Below are 21079 nucleotides of genomic sequence, written 5' to 3' on the forward strand. Positions count from 1 at the left end.
GCTCCAGCCTCCCTCTCCATGTTACAAACCCGATCGGGCTTGCAGCATGAAACAGGAGGCTGGAGCCTTCTCGGGAGCGCGCAGGGGACCGTTCCTCCCCTTTCTGCTCCTCCCGCCGGCCATCAGCTGGCCAGCAGGCAGCCCGGTTGATTGGCGGGCTATTGCCCGCCACAACCGGGCAGTTGGCAACCCTACTGCCACCTGTTTATCCAACAGAAGGCCCAAATGCAGTAGCTCCTTCAAGCTATGACCCTGCTCCTTTAGGGGAATTGCAACCCCATCCAGAACAGAAGATATCCCTTCTCTTCAGCAGTAGGACCTCCATTTTGTCAGGATTAAATTTCAGCTTGTTAGCCTTCATCCATCCTACAACTGCCTCTAGGCATCTACCTGTTAACTGTTTCCACAGCCTTCCTGGGATCTGCTGGAAGTATGAGATAGAGCTGCGTGTCATCCACCTACTGGTGGCAGCTCTGCCCAGATTTCCAGATGACCTCTTCCAGAAGCTTCACATAGATATTAAAAAGCAAAGGAGACAAGATGGAACCTTGTGGGTCCTGTAGGCTAGAGGCCAAGGGGTGGAGCAGCAGTCCCACAGCACCACACTTTGAAATCTACCTTCAAGATAGGACCAAAAGCACTAGAAAAAAGTGACTCCCACTTCCAACCTCAAAAGGCTGTCCAGAAGGATACCATGATTGATAGTATCAAAAGCCACTGAGAGGTCCAGGAGAATTAACAGGGTCGTACGCCCTTTGTCTATTTCTTGGCATACGTCATCTACCAGGATGACCAAAATTCAAAGTTCTGTTGTTCCACCACCACAACCCTTTGGAGCAGGTTTTAAACTAATAATGCCTTTCATTCTGTTTCAGACATTCTAACCAAATATTTTGAACTGAAAAATTCTGCAGACTTTTCTGCCCCCTTATCTGTAGAAGCAAAAGTTAGGACTACTCTATTGAATCTTTAAAAACACACACACACACACCTTTTGAGGCCCTCACCGAAAACTGCCTGTTCACATGGGGAACTGCGTACAGAATGCAGGTGAGGGGAAACTATTTTGAATGCTCTCATATGACAGACTCCCCCAGCACACAGAAAACCAGGATATCCAAGAGAAAGAGGGCTACTTGCAATGAATGCTCCCATGTGTCAAAGGCACACTGCCTGCAGAAAGCAGCATGAGAGCCCAAAGGGTTCTTCCTCTCTCTCATTTGAAGGCCAGCTCTTAGGAGTAAACAACAGTGTGTCAACTCATCGCCCATGTCTTCACAAAATAGATCAATAAATAAATATTTGTCCGAGCTTCAAGATTCCAACGTCTTGACTAGCAGATTTTCAGTGCCCTCTTAAACAAAGTTATACCCTTCCAAGTCCATGATCGAAGCCCTTTGGTTTAGAAGGGTGTAATTCTGCTTAGAATGCACTCTTTGACTTTGATGTGGAAATGAGGAAAAAAGATATTATAAAAAACCTGCCATGAAATAAAAATAACGTTTTGGCAATGCTGATCTGGGATGCTTTAAACCTTGACAAAATATTCTGCTAACATTTTACATTGCCCTGACCTGGATGGCCCAGGCTAGCCTGATCTCATCAGATCTCAGAAGCTAAGCAGGGTCAGCCCTGGTTAGTATTTGGATGGGAGACCACCAAGGAATACTAGGGTTGCTGTGCAGAGGAAAGCACTGGCAAACCACCTCTGTTAGTCTCTTGCCATGAAAACCCCAAAAGGGGTCGCCATAAGTCGGCTGCGACTTGAAGGCACTTTACACACACACACACACACAACATTTTACAGCTTTTGAAATGACTTTTTCCCTTAAGAAATTTAGTCTCGGCAACAAAAAATTAAACCGACTCTGGATATTATGGGGGAAATGCATTTTCTTATTAATTAAGAAACCATCTTCTCATAAATGGACTTTATGGAGTAGGATGAGTCGAAAGTTTAACAATGCTATCATAGTTACTGCCCAAAAACATGTCTCACTGATGCATACAAAATTGTAGAAACTGACCAGGTCCTGTGTGATGGTTTCTGCAGGCCAGACTGATCAAGGGATGCAAACCAAACAGGTGAAAACAGGCAATCAGAATTCTGGCAGTGCCCCATCAGGACTCTGCAACAATTTCTATTGAACAAGCAATAATCCTCTCGCCAGCAACAATCCAGGCACGGAAGTGAGCAGAAAGCAGGTGGATTTTTCTTAATTGTGTTGGGAGAGAGCTGGCGAAGGCCATGCTAGCCAAAGGAGATTATCCCATTTAGAAGGGAGGGAGGGTGAGTTTCACCTGTATGTTTCCTTTTACAAGATATCACAGCAGAAGAAACGGCGATGTAGAGCTGCCTTCTGATCTCTTTGCCATGAATGAGCAGGCAGGTGGGTAATGCATATACATGAGAACGTAATTAGGAACAGTAAGTCTAAGAAGGATTTTAAACTCCCCTCGCAATTTCCAAACTTCACATGGTTTTAATCACCTCCCTGTGAATGAGAGAGCCTTGACAGAAGAAGCCCAAACTGCAAGTTGGAATGTGAATGTCACAGAAGCATCTGAATATATTTGCAGGGCCATTTCAAGTCACTGATGCCCTGGGAAAGGGAGGTTGGGATGGCATCCCACAAGCATTATTTGGGCTGTATTTCATCTGTGTATGGTATACACACTGGGGAGGGAAGGCAGCATGGTATAACCTGATCTCGTCAGATCTTGGAAGCTAAGCAGGGTCAGCCCTGGTTAGTATTTGGATGGGAGACCACCAAGGAATACTAGGGTTGCTATGCAGAGGAAGGCACTGGCAAACCACCTCTGTTAGTCTCTTGCCTTGAAAATTCCATAAGGGGCTGCCATAAGTCAACTGCGACTTGACGACTCTTTACACATACGGTACTCCCCAGTGCTCAAAGAGGTAGACACTTAGTTTGCTGCTAAAACTCAATTCAGGGTGAACATTCAGGATCACACAAACCTTTTCCAAAATGGAGGGGGCATACTTATCGAAATGTGCAAAGCTTTCAACATTGCTGCTGAATATTCATCCTTGAAGTGTTGTTTCGATGGAGTGAAGACTGCAAACGCCGTGGATTCTAGGACTTTGATTCCAGTCTACATGATGGAATGAGATTGGGGTGGTTCCAACCATCCTCCAAAGAGCCTTTCTCCAGCCTCAGGAGCCTTCCTCCAACTGGAATAGCCACTTAATTTGGAGGAAGGCTTCAAACCAGAGCCAAAAGGAAGGTGGGGGTACAAATATTTTAATAAATAAACTTTGCTCAGTGGAGTGGTAGGACAGGTGTAGGATCCACCCTACTGTGTACATAGTAAACATGTGTGTAAACATGTTAAGCCTTTACTGGAAGCATGTAATAGAATGACCCTAAAACTTTAATTGCTGCAAGAACCAACTGACCCCCAAAAGAAAAAAAGAAATAACTAATAGCTGCTGAAGAACTGACTGCAGAGAGGAGGGTGCATTCTTCATGAGCCCTCCATGAGAGGGAAGGTTGACAGGGAATGCCTAGACATTGAAACTGGGATATCTGCTCAGTTGGCTGATTGCTTAGCTTCCAAGACAACTGCTTAATCCGAGAGGATCTTGAAAACACCATAATTTATTTACCAAACCGTCACCAATACAGTAATTCTGAAACACCTTCAGCAGTCTCTGCAGATCCACTGGGGATATGAATAAAAGAATAGCATTGTCTGCATAAAGTAATATCAGAATCTGACAAGTTGCTAGAACAGGGGCACGAGAATTCACCAATGATAGTGCCCCAACAAGGTCATTAATATAGAGACTGAATAGGAGGGGGGGCAGCAGGCATCCCTGCTTCACTCCCCTAGACAAAGGGATGCTCTTTGGTAGTTATCCCTTGAGGCCACAATGAACATGGGCAGAAGGTTTATCATATAGTTGTTGTATTAGATCTAAAAGTCTACAATGAATAGATGATATGTAAAGATTGGGATATATTGAAATATGCAAACCCTTTCTGAGATACAGTTTGTCCCCAATGAAAAGGGAGGCCCATGTGGGCAATCTGTTGGTGGGGGGGAACTGAATAGAGTCAAAATGTCCACAGACATTCATGGGGCAATTGCCACTTTGGAGGAGGCCAGCTCAAGCAATATGTGTAGTACTGTGATCCTCCCTATTTCTCATTGAAAAGTGATGCTTTTTTTATCTAGAGAAGAGCTGTTCTTCCAGGCAAACCTTTGCATTTCTCAAGAGATTTCTTTTCACGACAAAAAACAAGCCCTGTGGAAATTTGGCTCAGATCTAGTAATTGTGATAAATTGTGGCGGCATGCATGGGGCAGCCTATATCACTCTGAAGAGGTGAGTTTTCTGCAGGCATTTCTGGGTAAGGTAAACAGGCATCACAGGAGAATTTTTCTACGGAATTTCAGGCCTCTTCAGTGCATTCACAGCATGGCAGGCAATTGCATATGCTTCCACTTGGTGTGCTAGCCACAAGCAGCTTTTTCACTTCACACTGTATGCTGACACATCACACACTTCAAAAAGGACATGGAGAGAATCGAGTGAGTGCAGAGGAGAGCGACAAGGATGATCAGGGGCCTGGAGACCAAGCCCCATGAGGAAAGGCTGAGAGAGTTGGGAATGTTGAGTCTGGAGAAGAGGAGGCTGAGGGGGGACATGATTGCTCTCTTTAAGTATTTGAAGGGCTGTCACTTAGAGGAGGGCAGGGAGCTGTTCCTATTGGCAGCAGAGGACAGGACTCGCAATAATGGGTTTAAATTGAGGGTGGAAAAGCACCAGCTGGATATTAGGGAAAATATTGTCGAAGGCTTTCACTGTCAGAGTTCATTGGTTCTTGTAGGTTATCCGGGCTGTGTGACCGTGGTCTTGGTATTTTCTTTCCTGATGTTTCGCCAGCAGCTGTGGCAGGCATCTTCAGATGCCTGCCACAGCTGCTGGCAAAACGTCAGGAAAGAAAATACCAAGACCACGGTCACACAGCCCGGATAACCTACAAGAACCAATTAGGGAAAAATGTTTGCACATTTGTTTGACAGTGGAATCAGCTACCTAGGGAGGTGGCGAGCTCCCTCTCACTGGCAGTCTTTAAGCAGAGGCTGGACAAATACTTGTCAGGGATGCTCTAGGCTGATCCTACATTAAGCAGTGGGTTGGACAAGATGGCCTGTATGGCCCCTTCCAACTCTAGGATTCTATGAGACACATTTCTAAACTGAATATGGACATGTGTCCTTTCATACACATGCCTCTTAGCATGGGAGAAAACCACACCGAGAGAAAATAAGCCCCAAAGGCATGAGCAAAGCTGCCTCAAGTCACAACACTTCCAACATGAGCTCTGCAGGCCTGTTTAGCAAAAGATTTTTATGGAGCGCAAGCTACTCTGGGTAAATGTAGTTGGTAAATATGTGTGGTAATTATACAGAATATTATTCTCTGTAGAGCAGCACTAGGGAAGATGATTTGCATTGGAAATGCGGGCCATTCATGTAAATGAATGTATTATTTGTTTATAAAAACAGATTACGCCTTGTCTAAAGACCTAGAACTCAACCATATGTAAAAACAGAAAGACAGCCCCTTACATTTTCAATGTGCTCTACGCGCATTTTTCTAATTAAGCTGGGTATGCTTGAAAGGAAGAAAGGGAAAGGCACAATGTCTATCCAATTTGCATCTTGCTGATAGTGGAGATCTGGGGAAGTGCAACTGCGCTGAGAAGTCACAGCTCTCCGGTCTCACTGTAGCTCTCCTCTTTCCAAAAAAAAAAAGAAAAGAAAAGTGATCCCTACTGCTTTTGTGTGGTTTTTTAAATCCTAATGTCTCAAAAATCCCTGAAGTCAGTTGAAAACTAAAGTACAACATCTCGGTGATGACCACTTTGGGAGAGGTAATTACGGATATCTCTGAGGTCCAATCATGCATGCTCCCTGCCTCCGAATTGCCTCTTTTCAGGCATTGGCAATAGCATTGTGAAACTGCAACTGTGAAGGGACCTACTCAACACGCACACAGTCAGCCAGCACATGGCAGCATTTCAAACAGCAATCACTGTCAAGGCCGGGCTGGGATTAAGGGCCTTGAATCCATAGGAAGAGCATTGCTGGATCAGACCTGGTGGATCAGTCCATATAGTCCAGCATCCTGTTTTACACAGGGGCAAACTGTTGCCCTGGAGAGCCAACAAACAGAGCTTAGAGGCAAAGGCCTTCCCTTGATGTTGATTCCTAGTTCAGATACTGGTAAGAGGTTTCCTCCCTCTGTGTATGCACTCTCCCTTAAATCACCAACAGCTCATTCCTGAGCCTTGCAGCTAGCGGAAAACCTCCAAAGAGGTTTCCTGGTAGGGTTGCCAGGTCCCTCTTCGCCACCAGCGGGAGGTTTTGGGGGCTGAGCTTGAGGAGGGCAAGGTTTGAGGAGGGGAGGGACTTCAATGCCATGGAGTCCAACTGCCAAAGTGGCCGTTATATCCAGGTGAACTGATCTCTATTGGCTGGAGCTCAGTTGTAATAACAGGAGATCTCCAACTATTACCTGGAGGTTAGGAAGGAAGGTGGAGGTTACCTGGAGGTTGGCAACCCTATTTCCCGGCCGCTGAAAGGCTTAAAAGCCTCTTCAAAAAACAAAAATTCAAAAATGGGGGGGAAAGCCGCATTGAAAACAGCGATGCTGCGCCAGGAAAAACTTGGTGCAGTAACCGTGTTGCTGGAGGGGAGTTCCCGGGCTGGAGGGGCTTTGGAAGATGTCTACTGTCCGCTCTGCACCCCCGGGAACACCCCAGAACCCCCCCCCCACGCTGGCGCTGCAAATCTCTTCCAGGATTTAGGTCCCTGAGAGACGGCGGTGTGCAGCTCCACGGCGCCCAGGCGCCAATGGAACTGCCCCCCCCACCAGCGTAAGTGCCTCTTAATCCATGATAAGAGGCCACTTATGCTGGCGGTGGCATCACGCCGCCTCCAGAGCACTTTCAGCCCCACACCTCAGGAATGTGCTGCCAGGCTTGCAGTCATTGGCAGACCTCTCCTCCACCTGACCCTCGTAAAGCCATCTTCAGTCACTACCAACACCCCACCCATTAGCAGTGAGTTCCACAATTTAAAGAACGTGTTTTATTTAATCCATACCTGAAGTGTGAGTGCTTGAACCCATGCGAGTACTCTGCACTGGGGCCTGTAGTACAGAGGGGCAGAATCTTGGCTCTTATTATGTGTGCCCGGTCTGGCCAAGCTAGAGGTTTCATATTTCCTGCCAAATCCACAGGGTGTTAAGTCACGCCACATCACACACCCCGTTAGGCTAAGTCCCAGCAGCCTCGCACCATGAAGTGCTTAGTTCAAGTCTTAGAACCGGGGTCCCCAACCTTTTTGAGTCTGAGGACACCTTTGGAATTCTGACTCACAAAATGGCTGACACCCAATGGTTAGAGCCACCCACAAAGGTAGAGGAAGAGCCAACCACACAGTGGCTGGGAGGCGGAGCCAGCCACACAATGGCTGCCACAGCTTACCTCCAGTCACACAGGGAAGAACCTTGTGCTGTGGTAGCGACTGCTACCGAAGCACTTTTAAAGAAAATCGACGCAGATCAAATATCCAAAAGCCAATCAGAAGAGCTGCAGGGCAAAGGCCCTATCTAGCCCTGCCCACTTTCTAAAAGCACTTGGTGGGCACCAGGAAAAGCATTGGTGGGTGCCATGATGCCCATGGACAACATGTTGGGGACCCCATCTTAGAGTTTCTAGAAGTCGCATAACAGGGTCACATGACCACATAAACACTTTCGTATGTATGTCTGTTCTCATATGGCTGTGTTTCCATTATGAGTCGATGATAATTGGATATGCGTCTATGGATCTTGATAGTTTATATATTTTTAAGACTCCAATAATTCAACTGACCCTTCCCACTTTTTATGCTCCCAACAGATCTGTGAGGTAGATTGGGGTGAGAGAGAGGTCACCCCGCAAGTTTCATGGCAGATGTAAAGTCCAGGCCTCCCAGATCCTAATCTGACATTCTAACTACTACAGGTGCACCACACTGGCATAGACACTTTAAAAAAGTATACAAGGCTTCATCCTCCCCCTTTATTTACAGTGAAAGGAAAATAAATAACCCAAACATTATAATTTTCATTGTCTAACATTTGAGTCTAAGTTCCTTGACAACTCTAACAAACATAAGTTATATTTCAAGGAAGAGAACCCATTTTCTGTGAGTTATTTTAGGAAGAACCCTATTATTATATCCAGAATTAATGAGGAATAGCTAGAGGCATTTTCTCCCCTACCTGACATATTCCTTGAGGCAAAGAGGACTCTTGTTTCTGAAGGCCTTATGTCTGTCTCACTGGGTTACTAGGCTTGCCACCCTCCAGGTACTAGCTGGAGATCTCCTGCTATTACAACTGATCTCCAGCTGATAGAGACCAGTTCCCCTGGAGAAAATGGCCGCTTTGGCAATTGGACTCTATGGCATTGAAGCCCCTCCCCTTTCCAAACCCCACCCTCCTCAGGCTCCACCCCAAAAACCTCCCGCTGGTGGTGAGGAGGAACCTGGCAACCCTATGGGTTACCTACATCTGCTTGGAGGCACAAATTAAGGGTCAGTTTATTAAACAGGTCCTCATGTTGTGGAGGGCTGGATTTATAGCTGAACTGAAGGGTTAAACTGAAAGAATTTAGGGCACTTGTTGAGCCCCAACATCCCCAGGAGCTCTTCATCTTAAATTTTATTAATGGAACAAATTTCCATGTTATCATAATTATATAACAAAAATGGTTACTTCATTTCCAGATCAACAGAGAGTTTTTTAAAAAACACATAGTATAATTTTATTATGTAAATATTTTATGTAATAAAAGAAATCATCAAATTGGCTCCAGCAGCTAATGCATTGAACCTATTCCTTCTAAAATCAATTACTTTCCCCTGGTGCAGTCATACAAAATAGGCTAATTTTTATATTTCAGTAACAGACTAAATTTTTAATAATAGCTCTATACTTGTAGATGTTTATGGTCTTTCCATGTGCTTGCCAGTTCAATGGGCATTCTTGATTACATCTTTCTTATATTACATCAACACAGAAATTTGATTCATTGGATGCATATAGGCCATTATATCTGTTAGCATTTAAATCCCCCCCCCCCAAAAAGACTGAATGCTGTTGCTTCATTACCACCAAAGGGAATGGCTGGAAATTTGTTTGTTTGTTTACAGGGTCACCAAGGTGGCTAACAGATCAAAAACATACATAATAAAACCACATCTTAAAAACCATTAAAACTCCCCTCCCAAAATACACATCATTAAAAGAATTAAAACTGAAGCTGAACTACATGTACAAAAACATAGCAAGAACAATCAAGATATAGGGCAAGAAGGGGGATCGCTAAAGGAATGCCAAATGAAGCAAAAAAAGTCTTACCCACTGGCAGAAGACAGTAATGGAAGGGGACAGATGAGTCTCCCTGGGGGGAATGTTCCAGATTTTTGGTGCCCCAACCGAGAAGGCCCTCTCCTGGATTGCCACCTGCCTAATCTCAGAAGGAGGGGGCATCAGAAGCAGGGCCTCAGAAGATATCCATAGTGGTTGAGTAGTTTCATAAGGGAGTAAGTAGCCTTTCAGGTATGTTGGTCCCAAACAGCAAATTGGAAGCCAATGTAGATGGGCCAAGACTGGAGTGATATGGTTCCTACAACCCATTCCAGTCAACATCCTGGCTGCAGCATTCTGCACCAATTGAAGTTTCCAAACACTTTTCAAGGGTAGCCCCACATAGAGGGTTTTGCATTACTTTCATCACATATCCTACATCTAGTAGTTGTATTGTTGATCTGACTTAGCTTTACCAGAGGGGAGGGGCTGTGGCTCAGTGGAAGAGCATCTGCTTGGCATGCAGAAAGTCCCAGGTTCAATCCCCGGCATCTCCAGTTAAAGGGACTAGGCAAGTAGGTGATGTGAAAGACCTGAGACCCTGGAGAGCTGCTGCCGGTCTGAGTAGACAATACTGACTTTGATGGACCAAGGGTCTGATTAAGCATAAGGCAGCTTCATGTGAGTTAAATACAAATTGACCCATAAGATAGTAAGGCTTTCTTTAGGTTGTCAGGACATGTAGCTTGGAGGAGGGGGTCATAGAACCATACAAAGCACGAGATCCCTTTGTTTGATTACTTAAATTATTGAACCATTTTTCCTTAAGCTCCTTCCAGAAACAAAATGTTTTTTCCCCATGAATCTTATTGAATGCAGATCATCTCTCATCTGTTCAAATGGAATCTGATGTCTCATAACAAATACTTGTCCACACATTGCCCAATTTACAAAATGCTGGCACATACATCATTATAAATAGATTTTGAAACTGCTCTTACCGAAAGATGTCACAGATATGTCAACAGAGTTCTTAACTTGTGGTTGTAGAGCAAAGCAAGACCATTATTGTTTACTCTGAAATCTCTGATCCCAGTGAGGGCTGTGACACCAGTCTTTTTGTGATTGGACATTTCAGTACCCTGGACAGATCCCAGGATATTTTGAGCCCCATCTTTACAGCCAAATAATTTCCATACCCATCCCTCCTTTCATTTCTCAGGATCCTTTTCCCCAAAACAAACAAAAATAAATAAATTGAGAATCTGTTTGAATCTTGGAAGAAAAAATACATTATACCAAATAACCATATATTTTGGGTCTACAAAATTTCCTAGGGATATAATTTGGTTTGCACTCAGATTCCCCTGTCATCATATAGTACATTCACAGCCCATTCCTGAGAATTTGGGCAAAAGTGCTTAGGAGGCGGTGTCACTTCCCCGCCAGCATAAGTGCGTGTCATCGCGTGATGACATGCACTTACGCTGGCAGGAAGGGTGGCTCCACTGCCGCAACTTCTCCATGGCACAGGCCACAGCGTAGAGTGGCCACGCCGGCGCAGGGGGGTGTTCCAGGGGTGGGCCAGGGTGAAGAGCTGCTGGTTAGGCTGCTTCCTATCCCCGTTCAGCCCAGTATGCCGGTGCTGGGAATGGCGATGCTGCACCTGCTTTTTAGCAGGCTCAGCCTCGCTGTTACCTATGGGGCGAAAAGCCCCGGTTAAACAAAAAAAGAAGAAGAAGAAGCCGTGAAACAGCTTGTTTGTTTGTTTAACAGCGTACACGAAACGGCTTAAGAAGAGGCACGGCTGCACCTCTTCCCCACCGTCTGCGTACACCGTCAGCTCAGGAATGGGCTGTTATACTTGGTCATAGAGTGTTATCTTCTATAATATGGGCTACTAGTATCTGGATCTGAAGAACATATGAATCTGCCTTATACCAAGGCAGACTATTGAACCATCTAGCTCACTGTTGTCTATTCTGTCTGACAGTGGCTCTCCAGGATCTCAGGCAGAAAAAAAGTCTTCCGTAACACTTACTACCTGATATCCTTTGAACTAGAGATGCCAACGACTGAGCACTGGACTTCCTACATACCAAAAAAGGTGCTCTACCACGGAACCACAGCTTCTCCCTTTTGTGGAAGGACAACGATAATCCCACTCTACTACAAATAGGTTCTGGATCCTGGTGTCTCATTTATCCCTAATGATGTAGAGCTGCCATGATATACTGAGCTCCTGTCCTGTGGGTCTAAAGAGAAACAAGAATCCAGGCTTCTCCCATACCCTCACTGAAATCTTCAGCCATGCAGCCCCCTTGTGCTTCACCTGTGTTTGTTTTGTGAAGAAGGGCTTTCTTTTGTCAATTTTCAGTCAACTGTGAGTCAGTTTCACTGGGTGACAGGTCAGAAGGATGTCTATTTCTTTGTGAGATCTACTGTTTGGTAGTGAAACTCTGACAGGGTGACAAACTAGAGGGTTGCTACAGAAAATCACAATCTCTGCATAATGCAACAGAGACATACTCGACTTTGATTCTAATTGCGAGATACAGATGGCAAAATGCAGACACTTATATCTGCTTTAGAGTACAAATCTCATCTTCTCAATTAGTTTTGGCATTCCCTCCCCCTCGAACTTATCAAGTAGCTGCAGTTGCCTCGTTGCCAGGCACACATAACACCGGGGTTTTCTTTTACATTCCAAGCAGCATTAATTTGTGGGACTGTCTTTTGTTGGAAGCAGGCAGTTAATTTGTATTTTGCAGGGTTGGATTTCCCCCCTTTATCTGAGGACTGTCAGCTTCTTACATTACACAGGTGACCTGAGGAAAACAAAGATCTGCCAGGATTGGATGGGAACAGAATGGAGACATTCATTTCCCCAGCATAGGTGGTGTAACAAATCAATCTTGACTGTGCTGATAAATTGAACTTCAAGCTTGGCAAGGTTCCTTTTCAGGTGCAATCCAGTGTGAGACACAGCAGGAAGCCACAGCAAAAGGGAATCATCATTTTTTAGCATTTCATTTTGCCAAAAAAAAAAAAAAAACCCAACCCCTGCTCAGTGGGAAAATCAGTTCTTCTCTATTCATGGCTCATCTTCAGTAAAAAATGGCTCCCCAAAATCAAAGCAGCAGATGGCGAGGACTAGGTTCAGCAGCTTATCTGAACCCTCGGGACCAGGGCTGATATTTTAAAAACCCCTGTCAAATCCCAGGGAAGACAAATCACTGTGAAATATTCCAGTATCCAAGCAAGCCAACCCAACGCAGGAGAAGCTCATTCTTATTCCCCTGCCAGTAGTTACATTAGCCTATTGCAGCACAAATAAACAGTCTTGTGCTAGAATAAAGCAGAATAAACAAAAACTTGTTCATCTTTCAGGTACTGCAACACTCCTGGGGTGTAGTGGTTAAAAGCGGCGGACTCCAATCTGGAGAACCGGGTTTGATTCCCCACTCCTTCACATGAAGCCTGACCTTGGGCCAGTCACAGTTTCTCAGAACTCTCTCAGCCCCACCTACCTCACAATGTGTCTATTGTGGGGAGAGGAAGGGGATTGTAAGCCACTTTGAGACACCTTACAGTAAAGCGGGGAATAAAAACCAACTGTCCTTCTTGTTGTTCCCAGTTTCATTATCTATTAGAAAATCAGGTCCCCTGTCACCACAATATTGATGTGGGCACGGCTGAGGCAGTGTCTTACCATGCAAAGTTGCCCCATCCTGAGCCCACTGAAGTGAATAGATTCAGAATGGTGCAATTCTGTTTAGGACTGCCATGCTAGGCACTTTGTGAGTTTATTCTTATACTTCGGAAAATCATTTCAAGGAATGTATATCACTGTTGGGCAGTTATGAGAACACCACTTGAAAGCACCCTAATTTTATTATATTTCATTAGATATTCTTTATCAGGCAGGTGATACCTGCTCCGCATTTTGGACACCAGGCACATAGAATGAGACGAGGGGTTATTCCCTCAAATCCCAACGTCATAGAAACTAAACGTAATGGCTTGCAGGTGAGAAAAGCCACACCACAGTGACTCAGAGCCCCATTCCTTTGTAAGGTTTCAACTGTGTCAGGTAAGGTTTGAGGCATTTCTCCAGTTTAGAAATTGTTACAGCCAGGAGGCATTAAAAACTGAAGTTTGCCATCCTTCAGTTACAGGCTGCCAGGTGGGGAACCCAGCTGGTAATCACACACCCAATCAAAAGCAGGAAATCTACACCTGCAAGGAGAGCATGGGAGTGCCTTAGGGTTACCAACCTCCAGGTACTAGCTGGAGATCTCCTCCAATTATAACTGATCTGCAGCCGCTAGAGATCAGTTCCCCTGGAGAAAATGGCCGCTTTGGCAATTGGACTCTATGGCATTAAAGTCCCTCCCCTCCCCAAACCCCGCCCTCCTCAGGCTCTGCCCCAAAAACCTCTCACCGGTGGAGAAGAGGGACCTGACAACCCTAGATTGCCTCCCAGCCTGAAATACTAACTAAGAGTAGCCCGAGTGGCAGAAGAAGCGCACACCCACAGCCAACGGAGAGGCTGGGTCACTGCATGGGAGGAAGCCAATCCCTAAGGTAAAAGGGGTGGGGCTGGAGGGAGAAAGGGGAAAGGTGGGAGTGGCTGGTTTTCATTGGAATGTGATGGATGGTTGTGGGGGCCTTTATCAAGAAAAGGGTATAACCTCACTAAAGAAATAAATGGTGACACCCAGGGTGTGTAGATGCAGGTAGCCTGTCCTTTTGCATTCTGAGATAACACAGTGGACGTGCAGTTGAATAACTCCTTGTTTCACTTCATAAAAAAAGAGCATTATTTCCTTCTCTGTTAGTTTTGCTTTGCCTATCTTTTGTCCATGTCAAATAGTGCAGTCGTTCCCTGAAAAGGCTTCTCCTCCGCCTTACCAGCTTGCCAGTGATATCTCTTCCGCTGCCTTGCACCCAGCTGCTGTTGTAGCCGCATTTAACGTAATGACAAGCATCCCTGTGTAAATACCTCTGGCTGCGTTCTTTAGGAACCTCTTACATTTTCTACCATGTGGGATGAAAATGAGGAATAGTATGTCTTCAGAATTACTTGAGAAGCATTCCTCTGTTAGAGATAGCAGAGCTTGAAAAACATGCAGGGAAGCAGTATTGCCAAAACCATTTTATTGTGATCCACAGAATGGACCCGGAATCGCACATTTAGGTGTAATGATTCCCGCAAAACACCTTTTTACAATTTCAGAAAAGCAACTCACAACACGCAGTGCTGTTTAGTGTTATCAAAGTCGAGACACACAGTAGGGAGATTCTGTGGCGTGGGTGAGTAGTCAATAGCTACATAATACTGCTGAAATTCCAATGCCTTGCATTAAAAGAGGTAGAGAACAAACAGGTATAAAATCGGTTACAGCAAACAATCTAAACCAAGCACTAAGCAACATATTACCTTGGCTGCAGCCAAATAGAGTTTTTTCATAATTGCAGCTATAACCTGTGCAAGATACTCATAACTATATTGGGGGGAATCACACTTGCAAAATGAAATTCCAGTGCTACTGGGGTCACTCCTTTTTCATTCCTGCGAATTCCCAGGCTTCTTTAGTCATGAAGGGTTTCTCTCCATTACAATCAGGCACGACTGCATGGGCTGATGGGAATTTTCTGGCCATTAAAGTGTAGGTCCAGATCCTGCAGTTAATGTAACAAGTGCAAGCAACTATGCTGTACTAATTATTTCCCCATGACATGTAAGAGTTGGAGAGGTTTGGGTGTTGGGAAGTAATGAAGTTTCCTTACCATTTCTTCACTACATTCTTACATACCTGCTTTTATTGTCTATCTACCTTATCCTTAAATTAAGGAAGGAGTCTAGCAGTTAATAAAAAAAATTAACAATACTGTATAAAATTATTTTTTTAAAAGCAATAAATAAAATATCATATGTAAATAGTCCAGCTATTTAATTTCAGCTACCAAATAATAATAATAATAAGAGTTGGTTTTTATACCCCGCTTTTCTGTACCTTTAAGGAGTCTCAAAGCGGCTTACAATCACCCACAACAGACACCTTCTGAGGTAGGTGGGGCTGAGAAAGTTCTGAGGGAACTGTGACTAGCCCAAGGTCACCCAGCAGGCTTCATGTGTAGGAGTGGGGAAACCAACCCGATTCACCAGATTAGAGTCCACTGCTCTTAACCACTACACCACGCTGGCTCTCAGTCAAATACCAGTCAAAATGAATAAAATGAGCACAGTGCTGCCTAACATGTTAGGGTTGCCCATTCTTTCTCCTGGCAGGGGTCTGATGCCCTTAAAAGCTACATCACTGGCAGATTTCTTTCCCCCATGGAGACACAGATAAACAACGAGTAAAGCTGTACCAGCTGAAATTTTGACCAGAGTTTTAATAGGGGAAAGGGTTTCAGCTCTGTTCAAAGTTACTCTTGTAAAGCTTTCGAAACATGTTTAGGTTAGAGGGTTAGGCTTCAAGGGAAAAAATGGAATTGCATAAATGTGGAACGTTTCCCAATGTTGCCTCCCTTGCCTCTCTAGTTTGACATAGAGCAAGGATAATATTGTTAAGAGGCACTCCCTATCTGCCTTCAGAGCTTCAGAAAGACATTGCAAGCACTACGATAGTCCTGGTCAAATGAGCTACTAACTGGATAGCTTTGCAAAAATGACTGGAGTGAATGATCTAATTCCTTGATTGTTTCTACCTAATTCATGCATGTCTCCAAACGTTGGCATTTGGACAGACGCACACCACCCAACTAGCCTTTGATAACAACAATGAGGTCAAGCAGATCATCCACAAACCAGGTGGCAAGGTTGCAATTTGATGGTGAGCATCCGGCAACATGATTTCCAAAACATTTTGTAAGTTCTGAAAGGGAACACTAGTAGCACTTGTAGTGCAATCCTAAAGAGAGTTACTCCAGTCTAAGCCCATGTGCTTTAAGATTGCACTGTTGGATAATAAGGTAGAGGTGTGAGCCCTTTCCATCCCGAATATGGCTCAGTAACTGACAAGGCAAACTTTGGCCATGTCACAGATGTTAAAACAGAGAATTAAGATGTGTACTTTTGAACCAACCAGAGGTATGCCTGGAGAACTTCCTAGTTACCCGAATTTGAGATATTTCACACATTACATATCATATTTGCTATCACGTGTGTTCTCCATAGGGAGGCACAGCAAATCAGTATCCCCTGACTAGTGTCCGTTTATGATAGATGTCATTGAAAATGTGTTTATTGCATTTTTAGATGTAGGCTTATAACGCAATCAATGCATACCTAACAAGGTAACACGTGAGGTGCCCCTTTATGGTATATACTCACATACGCAGCAACTCCTGATTATCCCATTACTAGGACATTTTAAGTCAGTATCATTACGCTTTGGATAACCACCATTTGTATACAATTTATCATTTGCAGACCATTTCACTAGCAATTATAAGACAATTGTGTTTGTTTGCTTATTTGCTGTCCTTTAGTGAAGCAGTAACTATGCTCCTTCTAGTCTAACAGCTGGTTCCAGCAAAGGTACTTGAAATAATGAATGACTTAATAACATCAGTCTATTCCCCTCTCCTCCGCCAGTTAGTAGATCTGTAACTCAGATCCAATGGTTCAAGTGACAGAATTCTTCTCCTTCGTTCTGCTTCATGAATAAAGAGTCATCATCATCCACTGCAAAGAATGAGGGGAAATTCATTAAATGGCTTTAACATAGTGGACTGAACACACACACACGCTATTATTAGAGATAGAGAGGCCATGAGAACAGCCTAGGAAATAGTCTCGCTTAACTTAGAGTGGCTATTGGCATTGCTACTGGTGAAAAAAGGGCTTCAAAAAAGTCATCATATAGTCTGAGTTTTCTGCTCCTGGGACTCTTCAGGCAAGTCAAATAAACATCACCAGTTGAATTCTCATGGCCTATTGGGAATCAGTTTTGGTAGTGGTGGAAAATGCTGTCAAGTTGTTGCCAACATTTGGGGACCCAGTAGGGTTCTCAAGGCAAGAGATGTTCAAAGATGGTTTGCCATTGCCTGCCTCTGCATAGCAACCCTGGACATCCTTGGTGGTCTCCCATCCAAATCCTAACTAGGGCTGGCCCTGCTTAGCTTTCAACATTTAATGAGTTCAGGCTAGACTTGGCCATCCAGGGCAGGGTTGTGTACATATGTTTATTTCAGTGGAGAAAAGAAACATTCCTAGCAGGAGCTAGAAATGCCGGAGCACTTATGAGACCAGTTGTAGCCACTGTAACAATTATATGCCCAGGCAGATAAACAAATAATTTGGTTTATCATCCCAGGCATCTCTCCAACTGAAGTAAAAGGTTTCAGTACATTTTGAGAGCCTAGACCCTCTGGCACATTCAAAACTGGACTATACTCTCAGATGTCCATCACCACCTGTTTTCAGCAGGGTGTGTGTGAAAATGGACACATCCAAATCCAGTGATATCACTTGCCCCCAGCTCCCGGGCCTTCTGGCACTCAGAAAAGGAACATAAAGTTTTAGGGCTATGGCTTAGTGGTAGATCATCTGCTCTGCATGCGGATAGTTTCAGTTTAATGCCTGACATCCCCAAGTCGTCAGTGATGTGAAAGACCTCAGTCTGAGAACCTAGAGAGCTGCTGCCAGTCAGAATTAAAAAATAATGACCAGAGCAGCTTCATGGGTTCATAGAAGGGAATTTGATGTGGTTGGGTCATACTTCAATAACAAACTTTAATTCACTCCTCTAGCACATTGTTAACAAGAAAGCCAGTCACAACGCCCTATGTTACCCTTTCAACATTGCACTGAGTGCTCAGTGCAGCTCATAGGAAAAGGGAAATGGTGGCCCTCAACCCAGGCAGTAACTTCTGCCCCTGACTGACAGAGGACTTTTGGTCATGAACACATGAAGTTGCCTTATATTGAATCATACCATCCAAGTCAGTATTGTCTACTCAGACTGGCAGTGGCTCTCCTGGGTCTCAGGCAGAGGTCTTTCACATCACCTACTTGCTTAGTCTCTTTAACTGGAGATGCCAGGGATTGAACCTGGGACTTTCTGCATGCCAAGCAGATGCTCTACAAACTGAGCCACAGCCCCTCCCCAAGATCCAAGGGCTGGGACTGCCTGGATGCCTGCACAGTCTCCTAAAACATCTCTTCCCAAATTACTGAGTTCAACACTATTTTTCTTCCAGATATTGGGGAGTTATCCTATTCTTCCATAGCTAAAAGCTGGATCATGTCTGTGCTTTCTCCCCTCTCATGTACAGGATCATAGGAAGCAGTTAGGCTGCATACCTAAGACAGGCTGCAGTAACTTTCATTGTAAGTGCTGCTGCAAACACAATAGTTGAGGCCTGTCTCGGTGTACAAGTTTGCCATTCTGGTATGGAGAAAAGCAGCCGCCATTTTGTGTTTGTGATTCAACACTCTGACAACACAGTTGGCACAGTTACACTTGGAGGGGCTAGCAGTATTCTCTCTTGTCCCATGGTGAAAAAGGCACAGCAATGGGAAAAAGAAGGATCAACATTATATGAGCCAGGGACATCTCTATATGAGCCAGGGACATCTCTTACAGTCAGTACCCAAGACAGCAGATTCTGGTTGTACACTCAACACAATGCAATTAATGGAGATGTCTATAATTAGCCACATGACAATGGTTCAGCAATTATGGGCTCATGTGGAGAGAGGTCAGTTCTCTGCTTCTGGACACAATCATGTAATGTGTAGATTCAAAAGCACTTTTCTCCAGTAGGTAGTTCTCTGCCGTAGAAAAATATAGCTTACCTCATTCTCTTGAAGATAGATCCCTTTCCCATCTTTAGTTAAGTTGCAGAAGGCCTCTGAAAAGGGAAGAAATTAGGGAAACTGATTTGATGGTTCACAGGAAAAAGAGATGTCCCCCATCCCCTGTCCTAAAGCCTGATTGACATGTTCACTCTGGACATGCTAAAGTTGTCAAGATTACCACCTTTTCACTGGCCTTGCTCCTCTGCTTTTCAGAGCAGCCTGGCACACAGAAATTTATCAGGTGGTATTCCTGATATGGAAGGAAGTGAAGAGAAAAAAAATCAGTGGCTAAAATTGTGTGCCTCAGACTGCTCTTAAAGGCACAGGGGGAGGGACAATAAAAAAGGTGACAACTAGAGCAAATATATCCCTCAGGGTAGCCTTAAAGCAGATAGAAAAAGATGGACCATTGGGACCTGCTATCTTCTCACACTGGAAAAAATGTGTGCAGATAAAGCTGCTGAACTGTCCCCTCAACCCAAGCTGCAAGGAGGAGACTATCCCATCATCCCCTGTATTCTGAAATTCGTGGAGGATATGAAGTACTTGTTCTTCATTATAAGAGGTCCTCCTTCAGAAAAAGAGTCCTGTAAAAAAGTCCATCTGAATCCCAGCCATAGCTCAGGTTTCCTCCATTCCCAGGTCATCCTTAATATGGAAGCTAAATCTGTTACACCTTATTTTTTATAGGAACCCTCCCTAAATCTCCTAAAATCTCTGAACTTTCCATGATCTACCAATGTGAGGAAAACAGTGGGGTCAAAGTAGGCCATGGCACGACTGCTTCTGTTCTGATTTCAAACTAGTCTACAGACCCAGTAATTTACAGCTAGGACGTTTCCTTAAAAACCAGTTTTGTTTGGGGTTGTGTGTGAGAAAAAAGAAAGGGTCATGCTCACCCTTCATAAATTCCACACGCAGCATGAAGCAGACAAAGCTCTGAAAGCTAATTTTCAGGTCAGGATCCCCATATCGGAGCACCATCAAATTGCAGACTTCATCACTCAGGGAGGTTCCTTTTAGATAAAACAAGACAAGGCATCTAAGTTTCCTGTCATGCTTGCCTATGGACCATACCTCTGCAAAGTATTATGAGGAAGAATGAATATTGGCGAATTGTGCTCTCTGTTGCTATGTTGGTTATCTGCTCCCTTCCTCTAGTTAGGGCTGGAAAGAAGGAGGAGGAGGAGGAGGAGAAGAGTTGGTTTTTATATGCCGACTTTCCCTACCATTTAAGGAAGAATCAAACTGGCTTACAATCACCTTCCCTCCCCCTCCCCACAACAGACACCCTATGAGGTAGGTGGGGCTGAGAGAGTGTGACTAGCCCAAAATCACCCAGCTGGCTTCATGTGTAGGAGTGGGGAAACCAACCCAGTTCACCAGATTAGCCTCCGCCACTCATGTGGAGGACTGGGGACTCAAACCCAGTTCTCCAGATTAGAACCCACCACTTCCAGAAGCTGCCCAGAGCTCCCAAACTATCAAGGGGTGGGTGGCCACCCTTGTGGACCCTGTGGCTTTTGGTCAGAGAAGCAATTGGAATGTCCGCTCCTGCCCTGAACCCACAGAAACCTGGACTGGGCTGGGGACATTAGGCCCATCAATGAAGTGGCAAGGGAAACTCTACCCTCAGCTTCTGTAGCAACAAGCAGAAGTTACCAATTAAGAAACGACTAACACAAAACATACATTAAAAAAAAATAATAAGTGCTGAGAATCATAAGCATTTAAGCAGCTGCTATGCAAAGACCAGCAGACTCTGCAGGGGAACCCCAGTGAAACCAATTAATAACACATTTGCTAGCCTAAAAAAATCACTTAAAGTTTGTTAATGTGATATTTGAAAGGCTGTATTTTTTAATTGCA

At 44.5% G+C, this 21079-nt stretch overlaps 1 protein-coding gene across 1 annotated transcript in view; it reads right to left on the minus strand.

The window, feature by feature from the left end:
• Window positions 1-17065: 17065 nt before the first annotated feature.
• The window catches only part of LOC130480742 (calpain-14-like), a 50280-nt gene continuing 46266 nt past the window's right edge, over window positions 17066-21079 (minus strand). The window contains exons 19-21 of the mRNA XM_056853365.1: window positions 20110-20226; window positions 19208-19263; window positions 17066-17092 (exon numbers count right to left, since the gene is read on the minus strand). Of these exons, the coding sequence (XP_056709343.1) occupies window positions 17066-17092; window positions 19208-19263; window positions 20110-20226 (200 nt within the window). The remainder of the gene's footprint in view (window positions 17093-19207; window positions 19264-20109; window positions 20227-21079) is intronic.

The sequence above is a fragment of the Euleptes europaea genome, chromosome 7, assembly GCF_029931775.1.
Source record: "Euleptes europaea isolate rEulEur1 chromosome 7, rEulEur1.hap1, whole genome shotgun sequence".
In the NCBI taxonomy this organism is placed as follows: domain Eukaryota; kingdom Metazoa; phylum Chordata; class Lepidosauria; order Squamata; family Sphaerodactylidae; genus Euleptes; species Euleptes europaea.